A 22,354-nucleotide genomic window follows, 5' to 3' on the forward strand; every position below is an offset into this window, starting at 1 on the left:
TTTTCAAAGTAGGGTCTCATTCTAGCCCAGGCCTACCTGGAATTTACTGTGTAATTCCAGGTGGGTGGGCCTAGAATTCACAGTGATCCTCTTATGTCTGCCTTCCAAGTGCTGGGGTTAAAGGTGAGAGCCACCACGCCTATCTGGCCACAGGCCTTTCTCACATAGTTTTCATGTGCTAATGTAATCCATTGAAAATTCTTTGTGTAGGAGTAGGACTCCTCACAATGTGCTCCTCCAGACACAAAATGGCCTGGATGTCCATGACCTGGCAGTGCCTGACACCACCTACTCAATACCATTGCAATAGGAGGAAATGATAACATCAAAATAGACAGACTGAGAGGGGAAGGGGATATGATGGAGAGTGGAGTTGCCAAGGGGAAAGTGGGAGGGGAGGAATTACCATGGTTGATTGTCTATAATTATGGAAGTTGTCAATAAAAAATAAATTAGTAAAAAAAAAAGAATATTCTTTGCTTTTGGGCTGGAGAAATGGCTCACTGGTTAAGGGCATTTGCTTGTAAGGCCTGACAGCCCAGGTTCAATTCCCTAGTATTCACATAAAGCCAGATGCACAACATGGTGCATATGCCTGGAGGAGCTCCTGGTACACACATACACTCTGTCTCTGAAATAAAGAGAGAAGAAGTTTAAAAAATTCTTGCCAGGCATGTGGTGCACACCTTTAATCACAGCACTTGAAAGGCAGAAGTAGGAGGAACACTGTGAGTTCGAAGCCAGCCTGAGACTACATAGTGAATTCTAGGTCAGTCTGGGCTAGAGCGAGACCCTACTTCAAAAATAAATAAATAAATAAATAATTCATTCTTTGGGGCTGGAGGGATGGCTCAGCAGTTAAGGTGTTTGCCTGCAAAGCCAAAGGAGCCAAATTCTATTCCCCAGGACCCACGTTAGCCAGATGCACAAGGTAACACATGCATCTTAAGTTTGTTTGCAGTGGCTGGAGGCCTTGGAGTGCCCATTCTTTCTCTCTCCCTCTTTGTGAAATAAATAAATAAATAATAAAAGTGTTTAAAAATAATAAATTCTTGGGCTGAGGAAATGGCTTAGGGATTACAGCGCTTGCCTGCACAGCCTAAGGACCCAGTTCCATTCCCCAGGACCCACGTAAGGCAGATGCACAAAGGGATGCATGCATCTGGAGTTTGCAGTGGCTAGAGGCCCTGGCATGCCCATTCTCTTTCTTTCTCTGCCTCTTTCTCTGTCCCTCTCAAATAAATAAAATATTAAAATTATAATAATAATAAACTAAAAAATGAAAAATAACTCCTTTCCTATTACTGGAGGTATGCCTCTAGACATAAAATTTACAGTTGCACTAGTTCTAAGAAACTTTATCAGTTTTTGTGTCCATAAATTGAAAATCTAAACAATTTCAAGATCCATACTTTAGAAATGCCTTTTTGTCCCTGGCTTTTCTGTTGCTTATTCTCTTTCTTCCCATAGATCGGCAAGCCCAATCTTGCTAAACTTCACAAGATGGCCCGTGCATGGCGTCTCTTTGGAAAAGCAGAAAGCTGTGGTTCAAGGCAGAGCCTGCAACAGTCTACACCTCCTTGTGAGCCACCATGAGAACGGTTATTGATCTGCCCAACAAAAGGGAACCGCACGCCTCTGAGCAGAAAGCATGCACACAGCGCAGCCCGCCACATCACTCAGCGCCAGGCCCAGCCAGTACTGCCGTCTCCCGGGGCAGAAGATCCCTCTAGTTTACTACCCAGCTGCCTTTCAAGCCTAAGGACTGGCCATTCCTTTGCATCTGTGGACACAGGAGGTTGCAATACAATGTCTCCCTTTTGTAAATTAATTTAGGATAAAATTTAATAATCTGGTTGCAGGTTGCTGTATGCTTGAGGGGTGTACTTACTTGCTCTGTGCAGTTGTTTTTCTTGCCCCCACCCACCCTCAGGGGCCTACCGCGCTGCCCTCAAAGCTCCACCTTCGCCTCCTGCCTTCACCCCGCCTGTCTTTAAAGTGTCTTCGTTTCCCTCCCAGTTCTGTCCGTTCTAAATCACACACTTTCAGGATTTCTCTGCTGTCCATGAAGACATTACCTGATGTCTTCCAACAAGACTTGAAATCATTTTAGGTATTCAAAATTACTGATAACCAAGTGTGATGGTACATACCTGTAATCCCAGCACTTGAAAGACTGAGACAAAAATATAATAAGTCTGAGAACAGCCTAGGATACAGAGCTACCCCCCCAAAAAAATTAAATGTGTCAATAAATAAATAAATACATATTGTCAAAGAGAAACTCAAAGAAAGAAATGAGAAAATTTGAAGTCCAAAGTCCTACCCCTGGGTTTTTTGTTAGTTTTATTGCTTTTTGTTTGTTTGTTTTGTGTTTTTTTGAGGTAGGGGCTTGCTCTAGTCCAGGCTGACCTGGAATTCACTGTGTAGTCACAGGGTAGACTCAAACTCATGGTGATCCTCCTACCTCTGCCTCCCAAGTGCTGGACTCAAACTCACGGTGATCCTCCTACCTCTGCCTCCCAAGTGCTGGGATTAAAGGCGTGTGGGATATAGCTCAGTGGAAGACCATTTAACAAATTCAAGGCCCTGGATTTGGTTCTTAGCACCAAAGTGGGATTTAAAACAAACAAACAACAACAAAAAACAGGTGGAGGCTGGAGAGATGGCTTAGCAGTTAAGGCACTTGCCTGCAAAGCCTAAGGACCCAGGTTCTATTCTCCAGGTCCCATGTAAGCCACATGCACATGGTGGCACATGCGTCTGTAGTTTATTTACAGTGGCTGGAAGCCCTGGCACGCTCATTCTCACTCACTCTCTTTCCCTCTACCCTCCTTCCAATAAATAAATAAAAATCTTAAAAAAAATTTTTAAAAACCCAGCTGGGTGTGGTGGCGCACACTAATGTACTAATGTTTCGAACCAGAACTGGAACATGCTAATAACAACAACAAAAGAAAACCCACTTTAAAAAATGACTTTTATACTTATAAAGTGCTTATATGAAAATGCTTATATCAAAATGTAGCATTTAGGGGGCTAGAGATGGCTCAGCAGTTAATCCTGTGTAAGCCTATAGGATCCTGTAAGACCAGTCCTGTGGGGAGCAGAAATGACAACTTCTGGAGCTTGTGAAAACAAGAAGAAATGGCAAGCTCTGAAATCAATGAGAGAACTGTCTCAAGAAAACACAGATGAGTGACGGGGGACACCACCATCCTCTTCTCTGACCACTGCATACGCACAGACATTTGCATATAGCAAACATGCCCCTTACACACACACACACACACACACACACACACACACACACACACACACACAAAGAAAATGCAACATTTATTCCTTCAGCCTAACCAGATAGGCTCTACACTGTTTTTTTTCAAAGCACAAATGTTATTTTGGTCCTTTTGAAGTTGTATATTGGTTTTAATTCGTTGCATTTATCTAATGGCTTTATAAGTTCACTTGGGACCAGGACTAATCTTCCTGAAAATGCTTGTTATTATGCTGTTCTTAATCTGTGTCTTCCACCATTCCAGATGATCTGTGGTGAATAGGACTCAACTGGCTAACATACACTAGGGGGGAAAAAAGCTGATGGTTATTGTAAATGGTACAATTAATGCTGTGTAATTAAGAAGATTTCACAATGAGACTTTCTACTTCAGTGTTTCCTGACCAGCCTGCTTAAATTGGCCTTTCTATCAATGGAATAATTTTCCAAATGGTTTAAATACAGGAAACAAATGGTGCTTGTGGAGAACGTTTGTTTGGCAGCTGCTCTGGAGTGAAGCTCGAATGAAGGTTCTGCCTTCATGAGCATGGGCCTCGCCGCGGGCCAGGAGGAGCCTGCACTCATTTTCCAGAGGAACTCACTAGCTTCATAATTGGAACCCTGAAGAATAGGCACTACTGTCTAAAAGCGTACTTCTTACCAAAGCCATACAAATGGGTGTTTCATAGAGTGGGGCCCAGGACTTAAAAGGTGTTCTTAAAAGGCTGGGGGGCTGGAGAGATGGCTCTGCAGTTAAAGGCACTTGCTTGCAAAGCCTGATGGCCTTGGTACATTTCCCCAGTACTCATGGAAAGCCAGATGCACAAAGTGGTGCATGTGTCTGGAGTTCGTTTGCAATGGCAAGAGGCCCTGGTACACTCATACACACTTTGCCTCTTTCTCTTTCTCAATCAATAAATAAATAAAATTAAAGGATTTGCAAGACTGTCTAGCTTCTTGCCTCTAGGTCAGTGGGGAGATGTGACCTCAGGCCTCTATGGTATTCTCCCAGCATGCAGGGAAGGAGCCCTACTGTCCCAGGAATTTTTTTTTGGAGGCAGGGTGTCACGTAGCCTAGGCTGGCCTTGAACTATCTCTGCTGCTGAAGATGACCTTGAACTCCTGGTGCTCCTTCCTGTATCTCCCAAGTGCTTGAATCACAGGTACGTACTACCACACCTGGCTGACCCAGGAATAAGACAAATCCTTTTAGGTCAGACATGTTTGTGAGGTTTCTTTTTTTCTTTCCCTCTGCCTCTCATTCTTTCTTTGCTTTTTTTTTTTTTTTTTTTTTTTTTAGGTAGGATCTGACTTTAGCCCAGGCTACCCTGGAATTTACTCTGTAGTCCCAGGCTGGCTTCAAACTCACAGCCATCCTGCTACCTCTGCATCCTGAGTGCTGGGATTAAAGGTATGAACCACTATGCCCAGCTGTTTGTGGGGTTTCAGAAGTATGACAATACCTCTTAGATAATGGTGGAGCAAGATTTCATCTAAATAATTCCCAACTACTGTTTTCTTGAGATTAACAGAGATTTAGAAAAAGTTCTTTATGTCTTCCTGGCTAGCCTGACTCAAACAAGAAGATAATTATCCTATTTTAATAATTTATTAGCTCAGTAGTAGAATGCATCAGCATAAAAACAATCTATTAGCCAAATATATCTAACAGATGACTTTTATTGCCTTTTAGGGGTTTATTTTGTACTGCTTTTAAAAAACCCTTTTTTAAAGCCAACTTTCTTTTTTTTAAATATTTTTATTTATATATTTAATTTAAAAGAGTGAATGGGTGAGCCAGAGCCTCTAGGCACTGCAACCTAACTGCAGATGCATGTACCACCTTGTGCATCTGGCTTAGGTGGGTACTGGGGAATTGAACCTGGGTCCTTAGGCTTCATAGGCAAGCACCTTAACCACCAAGCCATCTCTCCAACCCCTTTTAAAACTTTTTGTTTATTGACAGCTAAGAATAGACAATAAATCATGACAATTTCCAGCCTCATTGTTCCCCTTTCAATTCCTTCCTCTGCTGAATCCCTTCTCCAATCAGTCTCTCTTCTATCTTGATGTCATCATATTTTCCTTTTATTATGAAGGTCTATTATGTAGATAGTGTCAGGCACTGTGAGGTTATGAATAGCAAGGCCATTTTGTGTCTAGAAGATTGCATAGTTCTGTTTTAACTAAAGTGCCATTAAGAACAAAGATACATTTAGTTTTCTAAGATAATAGTAATTTGGGGACTGGAGAGATTGCTCAGTGGTTAAGGCACTTGCCTGCAAAGCCTAACAACTCAAGTTTGATTCCTCAGTACCCACGTAAAGACAGATGCACAAAGTGGCTCATGTATCTAGAGTTCATTTGCAGCAACTAGAGGCTCTGGCATGCCCATTCTCTTTCTACTTGAGAATAAAAAAATATATATTTTGTTTTAAAATCACAGTAATTTTTTGGGGGGGGTGGCTTCAGTTTCAAGGTAGGGTCTCACTGGAGCCCAGGCTGACCTAGATCTCACTAGATAGTCTCAGACTGGCCTCATTCACATCCATCCTCCTACCTCTGCTTCCCAAGGGGTTAAAGACGCTGTGACACATCTGGTACTATCCTCCCTTTTGTATACTGGATGTACTAAGGCTTAGAGACACTGACTGGTTTCTAAAGGATCCAGCTGAGACAGCCAGAATTCTCACCCTGTGTGATTTCACATTGCAAATTCCTTCCTGTTATTACCCCATGCTACCCCACGTAATACTATATTTTTTAGAGCTTGCAGAACTGGGTCTTGTTCCAATAAGAATAATCGTGTATATATATACATATATATATTTAGGTAGGGTCTTGCTGTAGCCCAGGCTGACCTGGTGTTCCCAGCCAGCAGGGAGTTGAACAAGGACCCGAGGAGAAGTTAACCTGGGTGAGAAAAGGCAAACAGACACAAGAAGGAGACCATGCTAGATGTTTGTCAAGGCCTCAGAGTCGTTATTTTTTACACAGTGGTTATATGGGGAAGAAAAAGGGGGGGGGGGGGAATAAGCTGGATGACATGATTTAGGGCTTTGGAATTGTCAGGAAACCTAGAGGGGATGTAATCAGGTGTTCATCTAATCTTGCCTCAATGGCATCCTGACTGCACCAGGCTTCACATCCTGACCATAAACTGGCCTTTTGCAAAAGATAAGATTCTGTAAGCAGTCTGCTGACCGACGTTCCAGAAGTACCTAACAGAAAGCTGGATGGACCAGCTTTCTGTGTAATGAGTCAGCTTATGAGCAGGCCCAGGCAAAATGGAGAGGCTTTTGCTGTATGGCTCCCGACAACCTGGAATTCACTATGTGGTCTCAGGGTGGCCTTGAACTCACAGCAATCCTCCTACCTTTGCCTCTCAAGTGCTGGGATTAAAGGCGTGCACTACCACATCCGGCTCAATAAGATATTTTTAATTCATTAAAAACAGGTTAGTTTTTCAGCTTAGTGGTTCAACCTTATGATATTCTGTTTGGTAAGGATGTTGGTAACTTCAGAGAAAAGAGATGAGCTGTGAAATGTAGCGATTCTTAAATGCTCTAGTTTTGGTAATGTTGCTGTGTGTGTGTGTGTGTCTGTACTTTGAAGAGGTTCAGCTTTAGTCAGAAAGAGGGAAAAGAAAACCAGCATGTTAACTTTCTCCAGGGTGGAGGTAGGAGTCCCAGCCAGCTCTTTGAGCTAAGACAAAGTAGTAGTCCTACTATGAGAATTAAGACCATGGGTGCTAACAGGAGCTAGCATCTGAAAAGCCAGAGGCAGTGCACGGAGTGGACGAGAATATAGGAAAAGGAAGCAGGTCCAGCCAGGACCCCAGTGAGCAGGGACTGCAGAGGGGCGCTAGCCAGCAGCCAGAGGCAGCACAGCCGGAAGACAGAAGATGGGGCAGAGCAGGAGGGAACCCAGGACCATAGTTCTGGAGAGGTCAGGGCTGAGGAAGACAGGTGTGAGCAGAGCAGATCTCAGAAAGCCCTGACCAGGCAGCTCAGCAAAGCTTTGTATGAACCTGGCACACTCGTGTATATGAGGAACAGGCTCTGGCACAGCACAGAAACCCAGATCCCCTGCCTGTTGGCCATCCATCACCACTCCATCAAAATCCAGGGATGGTGTAATGCCAACACTCAGGAAGCTGAGGCGGGATGATCAAGAGTTACATAGCAAGTAGGGGAGGGGAGGGAATTATCATGGTTTATTTTCTGTAAGTATGGAAGCTGTCAGTAAAAAGGAAAAAAAAAAAAAGTTATATGGCAACGCTGTCTTCTCCGCACTTCAAAAAAAAAAAAAAAACAAAAAAAACACCTTAATGAAAGCAAGCTGGTAGAACTGACTGGTAAGCTTGCCCCTGTACCTCACACCTGTTTCCACTTTCCCAGCTGGCAGTTGCTCATCAATGGCAAGACTGCCAAAAGGTGGGGCCAGAATGAAAGGAAAAGAAGGCAGTCCTGAGAAAGAAACTCAGGTAGTGTGCACCACATAAATCCTCTCTCCTGTTCCTTCTACCCTTCCCACTGCTTCAGCATTTAGTAAGCAGGTCGAGTCCCTTCTAAACACACACCTCGGAAGACAAGAGGCATATACAGCAAAAAGGAGGCTTTTATGAAGTTCAGGCTTCCTCAAACCCTCAGATCACACCCCATGCTTTTCTGGTATGGTAGGTGTCTCAGTGTCATGCAGGCACCTGACCAAAGCTCGTGGGAATATGAGTGTCTTACCTCATCTATTGGAATGTACTGAGCCAGGAAGCCAGCAGGAGGCCAACAGCAATCTGAGGTAGGGAAATTTGGCTGGCCTTGCTTGACATTAGCTTTACAGCCTTTTTATTTCAAAAGCAAGGATTGTCCATTGGCTTTTTTGTTTATTTAATTTATTTTATTTATTTTTTTTTTTTTGAGGTAGGGTCTCACTGTAGCTCAGGTTGACCTGGAATTCACTATGTAGTCTCAGGGTGGCCTGAAACTCATGGTGATCCTCCTACCTCTGCCTCCTGAGTGCTGGGATTAAAGGCGTGCGTCACCACACCCGGCCAATAAATTTTTATTTAAGGGGTTTCACATGTAATTCCTTCATAGAGGTCACCTAGTTCTTCCAAAGCTGACATTGAGAAAAACTGATGCTTAATCCAGTTGTGCATTTGGCCCACAATGTTTTTGAGCTTGTATCACTGGTTCAGTGACAAAGTAATCTGAGACCTTTGACATCTAATTTCTTTCTTTTTCTTTTTTTTTTTTTTTGGTTTTTCAAGGTAGGGTCTCGATCTGGCTCAGGCTGACCTGGAATTCACTATGTAGTCTCAGGGTGGCCTCGAACTCTCGCGATCCTCCTACCTCTGCCTCCCGAGTGCTGGGGACATCTAATTTCTTTTTTTTTTTTTTCTAAAATTTTTTTAAATTTATTTATTTGAGAGCGACAGACACAGAGAGAAAGACAGATAGAGGGAGAGAGAGAGAATGGGCGTGCCAGGGCTTCCAGCCTCTGCAAACGAACTCCAGATGCGTGCGCCCCCTTGTGCATCTGGCTAACGTGGGACCTGGGGAACTGAGCCTCGAACCGGGGTCCTTAGGCTTCAAAGGCAAGCGCTTAACCGCTAAGCCATTTCTCCAGCCCGGCATCTAATTTCTTGAAGCAAATTATGTTAGGATCTGTTTTAGGATAGGTGATCTGTCTAGTTCTCAATTGTGGATACCCTACACTTCTCTTAATGTGAATGACTTCAGTTTTTATTCATTTCTAGAGACAGTACCAAGTAAACTTAGCAAGGAGATAGTTGAGACTTTATTATGACAAACTGCAATCTAGGGCTGGAGAAATGGCTTAGCAGTTAAGGTGCTTGCCTGCAAAGCCAAAGGACTTTGGTTCGCTTCCCCAGTACCCACACACGCCAGATGCACAAGGTGGCGCTTGCATCTGGAGTTCGTTTGCAGTGGCTAGAAGCTCTGGCATGCCCATTTTCTCTCTCTCACTCTGCCTCTTTCCCTCTCTCAAATAAAGAAAAATATTTTTTTAAACCTGCAATCTGAGTTTACTGACTAGACTTAACAGCTACTAAGTTAAGTTTTCGTTAATTTAAGGATTTTTGAGACAGTCTTACTATATTGTACAGGCTGGCCTCAAATTCATTATCCATGTGCCTCAGCTTCCTGAGTGTTGATGTCACAGGTGTGAAACACCACACTTGGACTAGTTTACCTTTATTCAACATTGTGTTACCTCTCCTTTCACTGCAGACTTATTTATATAAATTATGAATTTAAGAAATCTTATGCTGGGCATGGTGGTGTGCACCTTTAATCCCAGCACTCAGGAGGCAGAGGTAGGAGGATCACTGTGAGTTCAAGGCCACCCTGAGATTACATAGTAAATTCCAGGTCAGCCTGAGCTAGAGTGAGACCCTACCTCAAAAAGACAAAAAAAAAAAAAAAAACCTTGTCAAGTTTTCACTTCAACACTAAGACCTTCTTTCTTGTCTAAGCAGGTCTTAATTCTAAATGTCATATGCCTGTGACACACCACACACAATCCAGCAATCACTGTTCAGTATCCCATTGTGTGATGATGCAGACTGAAAGCTCAGACTGCAGCTCTTTTGTGTAGCCATTACCCAATGTCCTGACACAGCCTCTTGGTGAATGAAAGAATACGGACCAGGCTATATCTTAGTGGCAGAGTGCTTGCTTACCATGCACAAGACCCCAGGTTCCATCCCCAGGGCAGTACATCATAACTTAAAAGCAGACCAGATACATCATTCCAAACCCAGTTTGAAAACAGGTCTTTGGTGTCATCTAGGTGCATATCTCCAGAGGGGGTTTCTGAGAGGACAGGTAGACAGTAGTACATATGGGTCCTTCATGATTGTATCACCATCTGGTATTCATGGCCAAGGGGTTATATGGACCAACTTCTACATGTGGAGAGTTAAGAGAGCCATAGAGTTCAGTGATGGAGCCCTCTGAAAGGCAGCCTTTGTTAACTCAAAGACTAAGGCAGGTCTGTTCTAAAAAAAAAAAAAAAGAAGAAAAGTGGTTTGAAGCACATTTATGAAAGCTACACTATGGGTACCAGTAATTATATTTTAGGGGATCACTTTTAAAAAATATTTTGGTTATTTTTATTTATTTATTTATTTATTTGATAGTGACAGAGAGAAAGAGGCAGATAGGGAGAGAAGAGAGAGAATGGGCACACCAGGGCCTCCAGCCACTGAAGGCGAACTCCAGACACGTGTGCCCCCTTGTGCATCTGGCTAACGTGGATCCTGGGGAATCAAGCCTCAAACCGGGATCCTTAGGCTTCACAGGCAAGCGCTTAACCACTAAGCCATCTCTCCAGCCCTAGGGGACCACTTTATGCTTAAGTTTTTCTTAGTATTTTTCAGACTTCTCTTCTGAAGCTAAATTAAGAATTCCTGTTCCTTATTCAAGTTCCAAGAATTGTGCCTTTCCTGCCCTCTGCCCAACTTGCAAGATAGAACCCGTGGGAAAAAGTATCGTTACACACTGCATCATCTAACTTGGTTTATTTGGCATATTCAGGAAGACTTCTGCACCCATAGAACTGTACTTGCTAATTCCCTTTAAGCTATGTTTTTTTCCCTCAGTCTTGTGGGAGGCAGGTGTGGCCAAGGCTGGAGGTAGTGAGTTCCTGGAACTTGTTTTTCCCTGAAAACGCATCTTCCGTATTTCCAACATTTGCTCCTCCTCAAATAGTTAGAGAGTGAAGGAAATAGGAAATCGAAGCTTGGTAGATTTACTTACCGGAGCTCCTAGGGCCTAACAAATATGCGTCCCTACGGTTCTGTTCTGGGCACTGGAAGAGCTGGCCCAAGGACAGCTTCTGTCCTCCTCCCTCATCCAAGTCAAGCCTGGGAAGGATGATGCTAATTTTAGACACAGAGGCCGAGATGCACGAAGGACAAGTATGAAATACTTTGGGAGCCAGGAACGAATTTAAAGTCTTTGACTCACTGCTGTTCTTCCAAACCACACGACTGTAACCCAAGCAGACTGCTGTTAGCATAGAAGCCTCCACAGGAGACAGTTGCTGGTAATTGGCAGCCATAAGCCACTTCGCTGAGAAATCATGGGGTCCAAGATGCTGTAAGGAATAGTAGACCGAGGCCTGAGTGAGTCAGGTCCTTCTGAGTCATGGAGCTTTCAGACAGACCCTCATTGGTCTTGTTGCCCACCACCAAATCAAAGCCAGCCTTCTCAAATTGATATCAGAGTAGAGGCCTTTCCCTCTAACCTGCTTCCAACCAGTGTCTGCCACAGTGTGGCTGTCAGACTGCATCTCCAAATCCCTGAGGGTGTGTGCTTAAAACGGATCCTCTGTGCAACCAGATACTGCTACCAGACTCAGAAAAACAGCATCTGTGACAAGCATCCTGTGGGGAGTCCTCTGCTTCAGACCAGATCTTAAGCATGGAAGATAATCCAGCTCACCTAAGAGACTTTTGTTAAAAATTGTAAATTAGGGCTAGAGAGATGGTTTAGTGGTTAAGGTGCTTGTTGCAAAGCCAAAAGACTCAGCTAGGTTCAATTTCCCAGGAGCCATGTAAGTCAGATACATAAGGTGGCCCATGTATCTGGAGTTCACTTGCAGCAACTAGAGGCCCTGGTGTGCCCATTCTCCATCTGCCTTTCTCTCTCAAATAAATAAATAAAAATATATATGCATATTGTTCTGCTACTTGTCACCTCCCCCCCCCCATTCTCTAAAGGGTGACAATCACCTGCCCACAGGGTTTAAGAAAATGGCACATACAAGTTATGGATCTGACAGATCCTCTGAGGGTTTCCCATCTGAAGGAATCAGGCTAGCCAACGGGAGCCCACTGCTGCCAGCCTTCCTGCCACTTGAGAAGGTGGTTCAGGAGTTGTCAGATTGGAATCTTCCAGAAAACCAAGAAATCTAAATTTGTCAAGTATGTCATTATTTTTTAAATATTGGGAACTAATTCAAATTCAGTCCTGGAAGGACCAGCCAAAATCCTTTCAATCCACACACTGCCCTCAAGCCACTCTTTTGAAACCTGTTTGTACACACAATGTTCCATCATATAAATGTCATACTTATTTAACCTTTCTCCTGTTGCCTAACACTTGGGCTGTGACATGAGACTGCTTCACTCACCGTTCTTGTCTGTGTGCTTCAAATTAATTCTAGAGATGCAGGTTCTGATTTGCCTTTTAAAATGCACCATCTTGTAGCCTAGCCCTGATTTTATTATTTGAGAGAAACAGAGATAAAGAGGCAGACAGAGAATGGATAGGGCATCCCAGGGCTCCTGTCACTGCAAACTAACTCCAGACACATTTGCCACTTCATGCATCTGGCCTTATGTGGGTACTGTTTAATCAACTCCAGGCTGTCAGGCTTTGCAAACAAGTGCCTTTAACTGATCAGCCACCTCTCCAGTTCATCCTCTGGGAACCTTTAAACTCCTCGGTCTCCCCTCTCCCTAAGATCAGCCGCAGTAAGCCAGAATGGAACCCAAGATAGCACGTGTTTAAGCTCCCAGGTGAGTGTGATGCTCAGTTATTACCTTAGATTACTAAAAAGTTATTGGTGGCCATTTCTGGTGAGTTAGAAAACTGAATACCTTTATTATTGTATGTATACGACACATGTGTGGAGGTCTGGGGACAACCTCAGGGATTTTGTCTTCTCCCTCCACTCTGCTTGAGACAAACTCTCCCTCCTAATTTTGTCTTTGCCGCTTTGCTTTGTGTGCAGTCATCTAGCTGGCCTGTGAGCTTCCAGCCTCCCACTGCCATAGGTGCCTTAGGATCACAGATGCACACACCACTTTGACTGGCTTTATGTGGGTGCTGGGGAGTTGAACTTGGACTGGCAGGCCTGTAAATAAGCACCTTTAGCCACTGAGCCATCTCCCCAGCTCCAAGAAAACTAAATGCTGTTATTTACTTTTTATGCTTTAGACATCTCCCTCTAATTACAGCCCTTTATGAAAAGGACTCTGCTGCTGCTGTCTGAATCAGTCAGACCTCAGGACAATAAACAAACTTGGGAACCTTCCAGCAGGGTTTATTGGCTTAGCCTATGAAAAGGCATGGGAGCCATTTCTGAGCAAAAGTCTATTCTAGCAAGGTAGTCAGTGGCATATGTAATATACCACAGAATCAGAAAATTGAAGTTACTCAAACACACACAGCCAGGTCACTTAGAGGCTCCAAAATCAACAGGCTGAACCCTTCTGCTGTCCGGGACGTACGTCTTGTCAGGGTGACTAGAAGGCAGGACACAGCGCTGAGGTCTCGCAGGCTGACTGCCCCTGCCCGGCTGCTAGGGGACGCTGCAGCAGCAGTACTGTCTCTGCTCCTCTCTGGGTGTAGCCAGTCAGGATGAGTGCGGTCACAGGGTGTGGTCATCAGGATGGTAGAGCTCGCTCATCAGGCGGTAGATGTAGGATGGTGCATTCCCACCAATGTTGGAGATGAAGAGGGTAATGAGCTCGGGCGGCACGTAGTCAAACACAGGGCAGTGAACACTGACCTTCTCCAGAATGTCCCCTGCAAGATAATCACATGCTAGAGAGAAAGCTGACGATGCTACTCGAATAATTAAGTAGTCCACAGAGTCCACGCTCACCAGTGTAGGCACACTAGCAAGCTGCAGCAAAACTCAAACGGGAAGAGGTTACTCAACCACGGTTCCCCACGCTTATTCTCTAGAGACTGAGACAGAAGGGCTGCAAGTCTAAGGACATCCTGGGCTATACAGCAAAACCCTGTCCTAAATGGGGGGGGGGGAATAAAAACCCACAAAACTATTCCAATGCCTTCTCATAGCACTTAGAATAATTCAAATTGAAGCCGGATGTGGTGGTGCACACCTTTAATCCCAGCCCTTGGGAGGCAGAGGTAAGAGGATCGCCCTAAGTTCAAGGCCACCCTGAGACACATGTTGAATTCCAGGTCAGCCTGGGCTAGAGTGAAACCCTACCTCAAAGCCGCACCCCCCCAAATAATTCAAATTGGAGACAAGATTTGGCTCTTACCATACCACTGTAACTATAATTTGTACTGCTCCCTGCGCTCAGTACTTCTCAGCCACATGACCATCTTCCTCCCAACAGCTAAGTCTGTACCAAACCCAGGCCTTTTCTATGTGCCTGGAACACTCCCCCCACCCCGATCTTTACAAGGTAGGGTCTGATCATTCAGGACTCCAGCAACGTCATTTCATAAAGACCCTGCCCCAGTCTTAGCAGTCCCTTAGCCATTTTCTATCATGTCACTCCTACTTGTTTTGTTTTCTCCTTCCCTCCTCCCTCTTTCTCTCCTCTCCCCTCTTCTTTCTTTCTTTTCTTTCTCTCTCTTTCTTTCCTTTTGAGGTAGGGTTTCACTATAGCCCCGGCTGACCTGGAATTCACTATGGAGTCTCAGGGTGGCCTTGACTCAGCAGTCCTCCTACCACAGCCTCCCAAGTGCTGGGATTAAAGGCGTGTGCCACCACGCTTGGCTTCCTGTTTTCTTCATAAGGACAGACATTTTCCTGCCTATCATCTGCAGCAGAAGTTCTGTGGAAACAGAACCTGGTGCCTTTATTGTCTTCTCCCTGGCAGCTGCGTGTAGGGAGTGCCCAACAGACACTTTTTTTTTAAAATTTATTTATTTGAGAGCGACAGACACAGAGAGAAAGACAGATAGAAGGAGAGAGAGAGAGAATGGGCGTGCCAGGGCTTCCAGCCTCTGCAAACGAACTCCAGACGCGTGTGCCCCCTTGTGCATCTGGCTAACGTGGGACCTGGGGAACCGAGCCTCGAACCGGGGTCCTTAGGCTTCACAGGCAAGCGCTTAACCACTAAGCCATCTCTCCAGCCCCCAACAGACACTTTTAAAAAAATTATTTTCATATCTATTTAGGAGAGAAAGAGATAGAGTAGGCATGCCAGGGTCTCTAGTCACTGCAAACAAACTCCAGATGCATGTGCCACCATGGACAGCTGGCTTACATGGGTACTGAGGAATGGAACCTGGGTCCTCAGCCTTTGCAGGCAAATGCCTTAACAGCTAAGCCATCTCTCTAGCTCTTTATATAATTTTTTGAAATAAGATCTGAATAATACTGGAACTCACTATGCAGACCAAGCTGGGCTTCAAACTTGTGATCCTCCTGCCTCAGCCCCATAAGTGCTGGGATTATAGGAAGATAACATTGCAACCAGCTTCAAAAGATGTTTCCTGAAAAATGTTTAAATAAAGGGATAAAATTATCCAGCCTCCAAGAAGAATTAGGACCGCACGCACTGTGCCCTGCTCTCAGAGAGCATGCAGCCGGCTGAACTGCTGATGGGGTAGTGAGCAGCTCACTGAGTATAGCTGGTGCCTTCAGAAGCTGGAGCAAAGGACCCCCAAGGCACCAGCATGTCTAGGCTACAGGTGAGTCTCAAAGCAGGAGGTTTTAGATCCTGCTTCCTCTTGCAGCCAAGTCACCAAAATGATTCCTTATAACAACTGGAAGCAACTTTATTTTCCCACTTGTTGTTATCTGGATTTTGAACCAAGTACAAAAATCAAACCCAGTCAATGCTAAGTGATCCAACACACCATGACCCAAATAACTCAGCTAATGTATATTAGCCTCAGAACAAATTAACAAGGACCACCTCAGGTCCTCAAACATTGTGAGCTGCTAAATAAAACAGTCCCCACAAGAAGTATGATTTTGAAAGAATAAAGCAAGGGCTGGGAAGGGTGGCTCAGTGGCTAAGGGTGCTTGTGGTACAAGCATGAGGGCCTGAAGGGGCCTTGAGTTTGATTCCCCAGCACCCATGTCAATAGCTAGGCATCATCTGAGGAACAGACTGCAGAATTGCTGAGGCTAATGAAAACTGCAGCTCCAGATTCAGAGAAAGGAAGACTCTGTCTTAAGGATATATGCAGATAAACAATACAGAAAGCTATCCAACATTCTCTAGCCCCCACATGTGTACATGGGACACACAAATCTGCACATACACACACCACAGGATACTACATACTACACATACACACAAAGATCAAGTCAAGTCAACCTAACAGCATTCGATCCTGACCACCCAAAGAACAAAAAGACCCCTCCAAAGACTCCCACCCCCACACACCTTACCTTCTGTGAAAGGAAGAACTTCTTCGGGAGCCACAAACTTGTGAAATGAATCTTCTTCACTGAGGAACTGAAAATGAAAAATATTTTTCTAAAAGAGGCCCAGTACTTCTTAGATATGTACCCAAGGCAAGTGGAAATATGTATTCCCAAAGAAAATTTATACACAAGTTTTTAAATTATTCACAAAAGTCTTAAGGTGAGACCAACCCCAACAGCTTAATCAATAGATTTCTTTTCTTTTCTTTTCTTTCTTTATTTTATTTTATTTTTTTGAGGTCTCACTCTAGCTCAAGCTAACCTGGAATTCACTATGTAGTTTTGGGGTAGCCTTGAACTCACAGCGATCCTCCTACCTCTGCATTCCAAGTGCTGGGATTAAAGGTGTGTGCCAACATGTCCGGTTTCCCAACAGCCATCAATAAAGCTGGTTGTGGTGGCACATGCCTTTAATTCCAGCACTTGGGAGGCAGAGGCAGGTGGACCACCGTGAGTTCAAGGCCAACCTGAGACTACATAGTGAATCCCAGGTCAGCTTGAAACAGAGTGAGACCCTATCTTGAAATGCCAAAAAAATATAATACACTTTGGAATGTCCATACAGAATATGGTTAAGCTTAAAAAAAAAAAAGAGAAAGAAAGAAAGAAGGAAAGCAAATGCTGACATGCTACAATAAGGAGAAATATTGAAGGCATTCTGCTAAGTGACAGAGGTGAGACACGAAAGGTTACATCATGTATGACTTTACATACAAACATGTGAAACTGAAAAACCCAGAGACACGAGATTGGTGGTTACAAGATGGGGAGAAAATGGAATAGGAGTGACTACTTAATGCATACAGTGTATTTTTCTGAGATGACCAAAAGGTTTAAAAGCTTGACAACAGAGCCAGGTGTGGTGGCACACGCCTTTAATCCCGGCACTCTGGAGGCAGAGGTAGGAGGATCGCCGAGAGTTCGAGGCCACCCTGAGACTGCATAGTGAATTCCAGGTCAACCTGAGCCCGAGTGAGACCCTACCTCGAAAAACCAAAAGAAAAGCTTGACAACAGTGATGGTGCCAAGCTGCTGTGAATATACTAAATTACATGCTTAGAAGTGGTTAATTCTATGTTATGTGATTTTAACTTCAACTAAAACATATAGTTTATAAATAGGTTATTTTCACACAAATAGCTTCTGAATATAGTAATCTCTCTTACTCAAGCTGCAGAGGACAGACCCTGGAACAGTGACAAACAGCTTCAACCTGCTTGGCACTCTCAGAAACATTTGTGTCAATGGAGAATGGCGACAGCTGTATGCACAAGGCCTTTCCCTATCCCAGACTGCCCCGACACCACAACCATAACTCTAAAGCTGCCTGACTGTACCTATTCACTGCGTTTCTGGCTCAAGACTCCTGCAGCCTTTTTGCCTCTACTGGATCTGATCTATTCAGCAAAGAAACAGATAAATGAGAACCCGGAGTAAATTGAAAGCCCCGAGTTCAAGCCTACACATCAGCCTCCTCGTCTCTGGAACACACAGACATACCTACCTGTGGGGAAAGCTTGAACATAGGTGCGCAAACAATCAGTGGGGTGGAGTGGTGTTTTGCTGCCAGTGCCAGCGTGTGAGTTCCTGTCACAGCTCTCAGGGCACCATTGGCTAGGATGGTCTTCGTGCCAATGATCACCTTTGGGGCAGGAAGAAAACTATGAGCCATCCTACAGTAAACTTCTAAAAGGTCCATCAGCCACAACAGAGGTTGAACGTTCAAGCCTCCATCTTGGCATCTTGAGGGATTACAGAGGAGCAGGGGGAAAGGGATCCCAGGCTCAGTACCAGAGTTCTAGCTTTCCCCCATCTTTCCTAGAAATCTACATGCTATTCCTCCTGAGAAGCAGAAGCCTGCACCACCCACACTTGCCACACTCTTTGAGCATAAGGCAGCCAATCCCTAACCTCTAACACTCTTAGCTTAGCTCTACTTCATTATGTTCAACGCCACTCCATGGCAGGGACAATGACACACTAAGAGAAGCATTCAGTTAAGAGAAGAAAAGCTCAAGAGATGGAGAGATGACTTAGCAGTTAAGGTACTTGCCTGCAAAACTAAAGGACCCAGGTTTGATTCCCCAGGACCCACATAAGCCAGATGCACATGGTGGTTCATGTGTGGAGTTCATTTGCAGTGGCTGAAGGCCCTGGTGTGCCCATCCTTTCTACCTTCTTCTCTCTACCTGCCTCTTTCTCAAGTAAATAAAATAAATAAAACATTTTAAAACAAGAAAAGGCTCAAGTATGTACTTTGGAGAGGATTAGAAGTTTTCTTCTCTTACCATGTAGAGTATAAGAGGAAAAAAAGAAATCATAATTTCAGTAGTATAGTATTTAATGAATTCAACATAGTAACTCCAAAGACCCACCTTGTTGACTCTTGACATAACAGCAAAAATGGCAGCATCAGTCATGACAGTTGTCTCAATATCTGCTTTGGACAAATTGACAGCCATTTCATGACCCTGTAATTTGAAGAAAAGGCTAATGCTGGGAGAGAGAGTGAGAGATGATAAAAAGAGCTCTCAAATTTAACTGGACTTGAGGGATTGGGGGACCTAATCATATCCAGCACACAATTGCCGAGAGGAACCTCACTTTTCTGTCTATGATGTGCTTGTTGTGGTAAGCCAGAGGAAGCCAGTAAAAGCGTACCACTCCACAGCAGCACCAAAGCAGCTACGGAACTGGAAATACAACTTGCTTGCACAACCAAGCATCGCTAACCAGATAACTCCTGGCTCATTAATTTACAACATCCTGTATCCTTACATATTTCCATTTTGAAACTTATTATTTACTTAAGAATTGAATGAGATCAGATTAAGCCCTAATCATCCCCAAGGCAACTAGAGTCCATTTGCAGAGGTTTGAGGCCTGGTGCACCCATTCTCCCTCTCCTTCTATATATATATTTGCCTCTTTGTCTCTAACAAATAAGTAAGTAAAAATTAAAAAAAAAATATGTTCACAGAAGCTGGACATGGTGGTACATGCCTTGAATACCAGCGTTCAGGAGGCAGAGGTAGGAGGATCACAGTGCGTTCAAGGCCAGCCTGGGACTATATAGTAAATTCCAGGTTAGCTTGGACTAAAGTAAGCCCCTACCTCAGAAAAAAGAAAGGAAAAAAGAAATATGTTTGTATGATGAGCAACCTGCATTATTATATTATCATCGTAATGTCTCCATGTCTTTTTTATCTATTCAAAGTTGGCAGACTGCAATCCCTCCTTTACTCCTTCATTTTTTTTCTTTTTGACAATTTCATAATGCTTATAATGTGTTTTGATCATATTTCCCTCCCATTACCCTCTCTTATTTCCTTTCCATTCTTCATTTTCTTAGCAACTCCAGCAGTTACCTGGCAGAAAGGAGCACACTCTGCCACGATGACATGGAACTTCCTCTTTCGGGCAGCCTCTTTAAGGAAGGCCTCAACTGTCCTGGAGAAGCCAATGGTCATGATCACCTCATTGGAGTGGATGTGCTCCAGAGCCTGGGCTGCAATGTTCTCCGTGGTGCCTTCTGCAAGAGAAATGTGACCTGCCACACTTCATCCAAGGTAGACATGACTAGAGCTCAGAAAGGGAAAGCTGCCCTTCTCATACACTGCTCTGGCAGACCCTAGTGTCATCAGAGCTAATGGGCTTGGAATGCAATGTCCCGTTTTCCTAAAATCCCCCTCCTGTGAGATCCTCTACCTCTGCTTCTCAACCTACCCTCCTTCCTGGCAGCATACCTGCTCATCAGCGACCTCACTGCCACTAAACCAGCTCCTTACAAACTGCTGGAGAAAACAATGGACTCAGGCAAGAAATGGCAATCCAGGAAATCATAAAGGTCCTTCTGTAGAGAACTCTGCCTCCAAAAGATGGCCCCACACCTCCATCTGTGAGAGGGAGGCATGAGAAGATAAACAGGGGAGGAATTTGGAAGCAGCAGTTTGAGCTACAGATAAGTTTTATTTTCCTCTGAGGAACTAGATTATAATGAAATAAATCTGCAGGTCTCCTGGGAGACCAGGAAGGTAGAGGTGGTGCGTGCGTGCGTGCATGCATGCGTGTTCGCGCGCGCCAACTCAAGACACTTAATAATAAAAGGAAATCTTCTAAATGTGGCTTTAGGGAGCTCACTTCCATTTCTGCAATGCTGGGGCTCAAACCATGGTGCCCTTCCACAGAGCTACATCCCCAACAAGTTTATTTTCTTTAAAATGAAAAGAAAGCCCTGTCCTAATAGGATCTCTGCCACTGTGGGTTTGTAGTCGATCTACACAGGGTGGGTAGATTGACAGAAAGGATTATGTTAGCCTTTGTATCTGCTCCGTTCATTCCTATCAGGATGGAAGCAGAGGACTGGCCATCTCTCCTGCCCCAGCCAATGAACAACTGCTCTGCGGCCTTCTGTTTCCTCATCTACCTGCAACCTACCTCACCCATTCAGTGATCACCTCTTACCCAGCTCCACCAGCAGTTCATTAATCGCCTCGATGATGTTGGACTTGAGTTGGGCATAATGGAAGCTGAAATCCTCGCTCAGGCCTCCGGACGTCAAGAGTTTGTGCAGGGACTCCTGCTGGTCGCTCTCGTCGCTGCGTCCATGCAGTCTGAGGAGGCAATAAGACCCAAAGAGGAGGTGCGGTTAGGGAGGCAACAGGAGCTGCTCAGCCAGCCCCCAGGGGTTCCAAGGGGAGAGAGAGGCCCTGCGCAAGGAGTCCCGGGGTCCAAACCCGGAGCCCTGGGCCGTAAGCCCGACCTGCCATACTCCTCCCGGATGATCTTGAGAACTCTCCGCACCATGTTGCCCACGGTGGTCTCGGAGGGCTGAGCGGCCGTCATCCTCTTGCCCTCTCTGCGGATCAGCTCCATCAGCTCCCCTGCAGCCCGAGAGAGGCAGGGTGAGGGAGGCCTGCGTGACGTTTATCACGATTCAGGGGGCCGAGGACCAGAGCTGGAGGCAGGCCTCCCTCACCCGCCGTGCTCCAGTGGTGATCGGTGATGATCCGGCGCAGCAGCCCCAGGGTCTCGCGAGCCATGTCCTCCGAGCGGCGCCGCCCGCCGCCCCGCTTTAGGGTCTCCACGAAGCTCTCGATCCTCTCGGACAGGTCCGAGCCCTTCCCCGCGGCTCCCGGCATCTTCGGAGCAACCGCCAGATTCGTGGACACCTCTCCAGATGGACTGCACAGCTTCACTTCCGGGGCGGGAAAGGTCAACTTCCGCTCAACCTGAAAAAAAAATCGTAGGCCCGCCCCCTCCCACCCGCTGAAGCCAATCAGAGGCCTGAAACTCGGGCGTGGGCGTGGCTTGCCTCCGGGGGGGAAACGACGACCGGAAGCGGCCTTTCCTGCCCTCCGACGCCCGCCCTGGCGACAGTGGCTGCTCTGGTTGCTATGAGAATAGCCAGTCTCCTTGCCGCCCTCCCTCCTGCGGGGCGCGGTGAGCGCGCGCGTCCCGTGGAAGTGCTGTGATGGTGCAGGGTTCTGGATGCGCCTGTCTCCAGTAGATTCCATTCCCCAAGCGCGGGAGATGCTCATTGCCGTCCCCCGGCCTAGCACAGTAATAGAGGGCAGGAATTAGGACTGCGACTAGCCACCAGCAAGGAGTTGGAGAGCAAAGATGCCCTCCTGTTTGGGGGTACTTGTCTTTCCAGAAGGGCCCGAAAATCCATGCAGTGTAATCAGAGCTACCATTCTCTCTCTCTCTCTTTTTTTCTTTTCCAAAAAAAAATTTTTTTTTTTCGAGGTAAGGTCTTGCTCAGTCCAGGCTGACCTGGAATTCACTATGTAGTCTCAGGGTGTCCTTGAACCCACAGCGACCCTTCTGCCTCTGCCTCCTGAGTGCTGGGATTAAAGGTGTGTGCCGCCATGCCCGGCCTTCTTCTTTTTTTAAAAATCA

At 45.3% G+C, this 22,354-nt stretch overlaps 2 protein-coding genes across 3 annotated transcripts in view; one reads left to right on the forward strand and one right to left on the reverse strand.

Moving 5' to 3' along the window:
- The window catches only part of Mlh3 (mutL homolog 3), a 43,076-nt gene extending 40,792 nt beyond the window's left edge, over positions 1–2,284 (forward strand). For both annotated transcript variants that reach the window (XM_045154584.1, XM_045154585.1), the window contains one exon: positions 1,471–2,284. In XM_045154584.1, the coding sequence (XP_045010519.1) occupies positions 1,471–1,596 (126 nt within the window). In that variant the 3' untranslated portion in view covers positions 1,597–2,284. The remainder of the gene's footprint in view (positions 1–1,470) is intronic.
- An 11,051-nt stretch (positions 2,285–13,335) lies between these two features.
- Eif2b2 (eukaryotic translation initiation factor 2B subunit beta) lies at positions 13,336–21,649 on the reverse strand. The gene is made up of 8 exons (XM_004649688.2): positions 21,432–21,649; positions 21,216–21,336; positions 20,918–21,066; positions 19,822–19,985; positions 18,829–18,924; positions 17,958–18,095; positions 16,418–16,484; positions 13,336–13,836 (listed from the first exon to the last, which is right to left on the reverse strand). Exons 1-8 carry the CDS (start codon positions 21,592–21,594, stop codon positions 13,679–13,681), a joined length of 1,056 nt encoding a protein of 351 aa, XP_004649745.1. The 5' UTR covers positions 21,595–21,649; the 3' UTR covers positions 13,336–13,678.
- Positions 21,650–22,354: the final 705 nt, after the last annotated feature.

Source organism: Jaculus jaculus, chromosome 7 (assembly GCF_020740685.1).
Source record: "Jaculus jaculus isolate mJacJac1 chromosome 7, mJacJac1.mat.Y.cur, whole genome shotgun sequence".
Classification (NCBI taxonomy): domain Eukaryota; kingdom Metazoa; phylum Chordata; class Mammalia; order Rodentia; family Dipodidae; genus Jaculus; species Jaculus jaculus.